At 39.4% G+C, this 7,092-nt stretch overlaps 1 protein-coding gene across 1 annotated transcript in view; it reads left to right on the top strand.

Annotated features, from left to right (window-relative positions):
- Positions 1-831: 831 nt before the first annotated feature.
- The window catches only part of ankk1 (ankyrin repeat and kinase domain containing 1), a 9,785-nt gene continuing 3,524 nt past the window's right edge, over positions 832-7,092 (top strand). The window contains exons 1-7 of the mRNA XM_032509443.1: positions 832-1,168; positions 1,455-1,737; positions 1,854-2,005; positions 2,327-2,376; positions 3,539-3,694; positions 4,614-4,738; positions 6,033-6,066. Coding sequence (XP_032365334.1) covers positions 987-1,168; positions 1,455-1,737; positions 1,854-2,005; positions 2,327-2,376; positions 3,539-3,694; positions 4,614-4,738; positions 6,033-6,066 — 982 coding nt within the window. The 5' untranslated portion in view covers positions 832-986. The remainder of the gene's footprint in view (positions 1,169-1,454; positions 1,738-1,853; positions 2,006-2,326; positions 2,377-3,538; positions 3,695-4,613; positions 4,739-6,032; positions 6,067-7,092) is intronic.

The following is a 7,092-nucleotide window of genomic DNA, read 5'->3' as shown; positions in this document are numbered from 1 at the left end:
ACGGTAAATGGACTGCATTTATATAGCGCCTTCCTACCGGACAAAGTGCTTCACATTTGCTTCTCATTCACCCACAGACATTCCTACACCAATGGTGGCGATGGTGCCCATCGGGAGCAAATGGGGTTCAGTGTCTTGCTCAAAGATACTTCAACATTTGGACAGGAAGATGACCTGCTCTACCTCCTGAGCCACAGCTGCCCAATATAACCGCAAAGTACTTCTAATGTGTTTGCACACTGGTATGGAAAATTCTATTTAGACTAAGTGAAAGTTAAAGCCAGAGTGAAGATGTTGGTACCATGTATGACTACACTAGACTAAATATAAGTAATCCATTGGTACCAACCAATGACTTGCTAGCATGTAGCTAAATAACGTTTCAATAGGCCATCTAACTGAAGTGTCTGCTGGAAATTGCCACTCCCCCGACTAAGAAATAGACACATTACTACCCCCCGCGCTTTGGAGAATTGACATTCTCAAACTGCCAAAAACCGAGCCGTTCCACTGGAGCTGTTGGGTCCTAAGTGCCCTGTTAAAGTGCAGTTTGATAGAAGTGGATGGTTCATTAGGAAGTTTATTTACCGTATATATAGACCCAAATTACAATGTGAATATATATATATATATATATATATAAACTATCCTACCTGATGCTTTGTTACTGTTGAATATAAATATTTCTTAGGAATCTTAGTTGTCCTTTTAGGTGGATGACAAGTGCAGTCAGGCATGCGTTGCCTGCTAAAAACCAGCTTTGCAACATTGTAGTGCAAACAAGTTCTGTGCCTCAGCTCCTCCCACAAACGAACAAAGTAGTCTAGCAACTACGTGACTCCACATGCCTTACACACAGTCAGCTGTCACTGATATTTATGTGTATCTATGTTCTACGACTTTTTCTTTCCCGCACGAGACAACAGGATAAAACTTGATCCTTGTTTTTAGGATTAGACAGCGAGTATCACAGAGGATCAGTGTTCATGGATTGCCTTGACGGATCCCCTGGGCACTTCAGGAACTTCAAGAAGGACGACTTTGAAGCTGACTGGATTAAGGTGGCTGAATGCAGATTTGGTCAGGTGTACCAGGTCAGGCTTAAGCGCCAGCGGGAAAAATGTGCCCTGAAGAGCTTTCATACAACGTTATGTGCAAACATTTACAGGTGGGATTTAAATTTTGAAAACTAGCACAAATTGTCATCATCTTGCAATCAGGTACAAGCAACTGTCTGAATTTACAGCAGTTCCTTAGCATATTGGCACAGTTGTGTACTTTAAAATTATATTGCGCATTCCAAAGATCTTGTGGTTTCATTAGTCTGCGCACCTCTACAATGTTTAACAGATATGGAATCTTTCCTGTGGTGAAAGTTAAAAATACCTATTTAATGCCCAAAGCAACTAACTATAATAAGATAAAGCATAACTAACTATTTTTTGTCATCGCAGAAAAATAATAGATGAAGCGTCCAACATAGCCAAAGTGAAATTCAAGTATGTTGCGGCCATCTACGGACTGTGCACTGAGGCGTCTGCTGTGGTGATGGAGCACATGAGTAATGGATCGCTGAACAATCTCCTAGCCAGTCACACATTGATGTGGCCAAAGAAGTTCCAGATGATTCATGAGGCCTCTATGGGAATGGATTTCCTTCACAGCATGACACCTCCACTACTCCATCTCAACCTCAAGACATCAAACCTTCTACTAGATGATTGTCTCCACGTCAAGGTCAGTGAAACTCAGAGAAAACAAAATGATGAGATTTAATGACAGTGAACTCTTGACATTTTAGAGCTCTGCATGCTCATTCCGTATTACTCTGAAATTCTTGTTTTCCTACTAAGATTTCAGATTTTGGTTTAATCCACTGGGAAGAGGGCATGGACAGTAAGCTGATCGTGGAGCATCTGACAGCAAGAGGAAACATAAGTTACATTCCTCCAGAGACGTTCAGTCAGTGCCTCGATCCTCCAGGAACTACCTTTGACGTTTACAGGTGACTCGCCAAGGGCATTTTCAAAATTGCACTATCAGAGATTCACTGCTTTCTCCCCTCCCCCCCGATTCAATGTACAATTCACACAGCAACCTTGCACTGTATATAACCATCCCAAATCACTGGGACTTGTGTTTTACTCATGTCAGACTCCCTCTCTCTTACCATTTTATATTTATTGGTTTTGTTTTCTTAAAAAGCTTTGTGATTTTCATAGAGCTACTTTTATATAAGTGGGACTGCCATATTGTTCACTTAATGCAGGATATGCAAAAATGAAAAAGTTAAGACTGAGCTGCCTCTTTCTGCTTTGACGTACAGCTTTGGAATTGTGATGTGGGAGATTCTGTCTCAGCAGAAACCATATGCAGGTAGGGATGAATTCATTTAAAATGCATCCCATCTTCATAACAAATCCGTTGTTGCAAAGGTAACTTAATAAAATGAAACAAGCCTTTGCTCTTCAAAATGTAAACATGTCCTGCATAGCACAACTGTGGTAATGTCTAGCAATGGATATTCAATATTTCATTAAAATAACATGCTACAAAAGGTATATACACATTTATATTATTTATGCTACTCATGAAGTCATGGTTAGTGTTTGTCCCAATACGCAACAAACCTTTAGTTACAATGACTGAAACCTTGATCTTAAATCAACTGTTTTCAAACCTTTTAAATCCAGCCCTTGTCTAAACCTAAACTGCCACTCGGATCTTATATTTTGTTTTATTTACTTAAAAATGGCCACAAGTAAACTTTTTCAAGAAGTAGTTTGAAATTTTGGGAAATGCCCTTTTGGCTTTCTTGCACAGTGTTCTGCAAGACTGATACCACTCTGTCCATTAAACATGAAACTCAATATGTACTGGGTGCATTCCTACCTCAGAGCTGTCCACTCAGATCACATTTTGATACCAGGTCAAAACATAATTGACCAACCAGCCAACATGGCATCATGACTTTGCATTAATATACACGCCAACTTTCTTAAGCCAAGGGGAGTGTTATCTGTACGCGTTTTGAGCTATCTGCGTGTATGTCTAAGCTGTATACAGCGGGCGTACACATACATTTCACTTGTTATTGCCACTTGCCCTGTTATCGCAAGAAAAACACGTTGAAAGATGAAGAAAGCTACGGTTGAGTTTAGGAAAGTAAGAACCGGTTGGGTTTGGGAAAAGAAGGAAATTTTCAGGAATTACTGGAATTCACACACCATTGCGAGGTAACTCAATGGAGGCCAAATGGCTTTGATACACATGCTACAAAGCGAGTATGTGTCGTGCTAACACGCCAATAATAGCATACGAATTGGCGTCATACATACACCATTTCATGAGATCAGCTAAAACTCACTACTATGCTATTTACTGTTTCTGCCCAAAAGTGGAAAAACTGTAAAAACCACAGCCTGAAACTCGTATCTTCACATAAACTGGTGTGGTGTATTGAATTAATGGTATACTGTCATTGTGTTGATCTACTGTACATTGAACCTTGTGCCTGACATCGGTTTTGTGGGCCCAGGGTGCTGTATGACCACAGTGCTCTTACAGGTGTCACATGGTAAGAGACCCTGTGTGGAGATGATACCCGAACAGAAGCCACGCGAGTGTGATCAGATGATCAATATCATGAGGCAGTGCTGGGACCAGGATCACAGGAAGAGGCCACAGTTCTCAGGTGCGGAAGTCAAGTTTTCAGCCAACTTTCTAATTTGTATTTAAAGCTCTCAAAAGAACTGTAGCTCTTTGACATTCATGCTCCTTTAACAGAAAAAGCTGATTTACTAAATGGATTGCGATGAAAAAGAACACTTTTGTCTGTTATATATTGAGATTCAAGTAATGTGAGATGGATCATGAATACTTAACATTTTGCAAACGTGTACACAAGACATCAGTTTGAATAAAATGTAAAATTCCTGAAGCTCGAGAATAATGACATACTAGAATTTTCAAAGCTCATTGGCTTATTGCCAGTCTGCCCTAAAAATTAAACTAAATAGATCTGTTAAAGGATCATAGCACACACACATCACATATCAATATCTGGGCTGCATCCATAAAGATCAAGTAATTTGTCAAATGTGTCTGATGTGTATAATTTTGCTTTTGTCATTTTAATGTTACGTTAAATATTTCTGACTGTAAAATTAAGCCAATTTGTTTTCCCTAAATGAGATTGGCAAGATAAAACATCAACGAATGCTATCAAACAGTGTTAATGTGCACCAAACAGACTCTCACACACTAAAGGATGGACAACTGCCAAATGATTAAGACTTTCCCATCATGTTGAAACATCAGTGTTTTAATCTGCTGCAATAAGGCATTTGGCACTTCCCTTCACGTCCCTCTTTTGGTCCACACTTTAAAACAAAAATGTACCAAACACAGAAACCATGTGGCTTGAGAAGTTGTGTTAATGAATACAAAGTTCATGTTTATTCATAAACGGCAGCTATTCCAAAAACTTGTTACCTTATGTGTGAATGAATTGACCGGTAGCCTAATTCATGCATGACTGTTCATTCTCTGGAGTGATCCAACTGTGAGATGATCTATAATTACATTTTCTGTGACGGCTGTTTTGTTTGCAGACACTGTGAGGAAAACGGAGGCTCTGAGTAAAGTCCTGAAGTCTCCAGGAACAATCCAATGTCACAAAAATGGGGAAGAGGGACAAGAATCGGAATATCCTTGGCTGGTTCACCCAATGCATAAAGTTAGTTCTGCTCGATACTCCACTTGAATGAAACTGCAGTACCTACTGTATCTACTCCACATTTGGCATAATGAGCTGCTTAGGTCAAATATATTATAAGGAAAAGTGTGGAAAAGGGTCATGCAGTTTACACAACTAAAATAGTAGAGGCTCTTTGAGGATGTAATTAGGCACAGTGACACTTTAAACATGCAATATCATGTTTGTTGGCCACGTGGCGGCAGTTGTGAACAACATTGACATAAATGTTTTTGACTTGATACACCAGCTAGTTGCTAACTTGTTCTGACTGCTGCTTGGTGCTGAGCAGGTAGTGGATAGTGGAACAACAGTATTAGAGTGGACCCAAACAGTAAAGCCGAACAGCAAAACAATGAGCTGTAACTCCCAAAACTCTGTAAAGCCAAGAGGAACTGCAGATACGGGGGATAAGTGTCTGTAGGTTTGTCACTACAAACTTTGCCGCTTTGTTTTCACATTTCACAGGAAGGTATAATGTTTATCATGTTGACTCTTAGTTAGGCGTGGTAGCATTCAAACATTTGCTAGAATGTCATTCGTTTTGCATTAGATTATCATCTGAGGTCAGGGCATCACCAAAGTTATAAGGATGCATCCTCTACGCACCTTTGGAAATCTTTACCACTTTCCATGGCAACTAATATTTGTAGAAGTATATTGCTAAAAAATAAAAACGGCTACTTCATGGTCACGCTACAAAAAAATCCAAGGGATTGCTAATGTCAGTTGGCTTCATCCTATAACATGAGTGGCATTTTTAGCTGCAAGTGTGGTTTGAAACAGAAAAGTACACAACTAATTTACAATATTCGGTGTACATAGGGCAAGTATCACTGCGCACCAACAGTAATGGCAGTTACCTTTTGTAAGTCACTGTATTGCTGACTGTATTGAATTCTCCAAGTCGGTGTGGATTCAGTGGGACAATTGTTGTGCAATGAAAATAAATTAACCATATACAGTCTAAAGTATTGATAATTACATCATTATTAAATAAAGTTTGAGGCAGAACTGGTTAAAAACCTAGTATAATTTTTCTATTCAAATAAATGAAATTACTATGCTTGTAAATGTCCTCATCTATTCCTTTTATTAAAGAAAAACATTTAATACATTTGTATGTGCTTCTAGATTTTTCAACTTAGGCGCACACGTGTTCCTTGGGAAAAGAAGTTTGCGTCAAGCCCCGAAACAGCCATGCTCAGATACAGTGCTTTGATGATTGATGTCACAGCAAATAACTTTTCTATTTCTGTTCTCTTTTCCATCTTAGATTGCATTGCCTGAGGTGCCTGACCTTCCCTCAGGTAAACACATGAAAGATTATGTTCAATGCAGTACAAGCCAGGAGGGCTGACATTTAATAATTAATATTTACAGTGCAATAATTATTACTTCTTTTACCACTAAATTGCTGTTAAACAACATAAACAGATGAGAAAACAGTATTTTACAACACCACAAGGTTTACCAGTTGTAAGTAAATGCAACCTTTATTCACGTCTGTGTTTTTCCAACAACAGTAGGGACCAAATGCTAGTTTGTGTCTTTAGCTCATAGCTTTAGCGGCATCACAGTTGTACGTCCTGGTGTTTGAATCCTCTACAGTAAAATACATTTACACGTTTACACTGTTTAGCGGTCAACATTTTAACCGTGTTTAATCCAATTATTACTGTACAGTCCATCCAGGATTTTGCGATGTCACGATCATGCCAATTCACGCAAATTCAACCAATCACCGCGACTTTGGTGCAACAATTTTGACCAATGTTTCTGTTGCCTCATCAGAGTGCAGACAGGCACCAAAATCTGCATTGCTAGCACATCCGGTAGACACCGGGCACCAGGGCCATATCAGCACCGGATTTTAACATGTGCCGTTAATATTGAACAGGTGGTTGCCAAAGGGGGCAACCAGAGGCCATGAAACAGTTGCCAATTGACTCAATCTGGTGCCAAGGGCAACTGGGCAACCGTTACTGTTAAGCCCTGGCCACTCTTCAATAATCAGTCCCTCCAGGATTTCCTCCGAGACTGTTAAGGCCCAAATTGGCTGATGTTGCAGGAACTTTACAAAAAAAAAAAAAAGGAAACCTGTTTTAAGGAGAATAAAATTACTCTAGGCTGAGTTTTCCTAGGAAGGATGCTGCAAATAAAAATGGCTGGTGGATTTAAGACAAAAAATAATAACTGAATCAATGAATGATAATGAAATAATGAATCAATTTTGAACATGTCTGTCAGTAGCTTGTTGATCTTTACATTGTTAGTTCATTTCCTATCCTTGCCTGAGACACACACACACACACACACACACACACACACACACA

This window comes from Etheostoma spectabile, chromosome 3 (assembly GCF_008692095.1).
Source record: "Etheostoma spectabile isolate EspeVRDwgs_2016 chromosome 3, UIUC_Espe_1.0, whole genome shotgun sequence".
Lineage (NCBI taxonomy): Eukaryota > Metazoa > Chordata > Actinopteri > Perciformes > Percidae > Etheostoma > Etheostoma spectabile.
The sequence above is the reverse complement of the archived record's forward strand: the minus strand, read 5'-3'. Positions and strand labels throughout refer to the sequence as shown.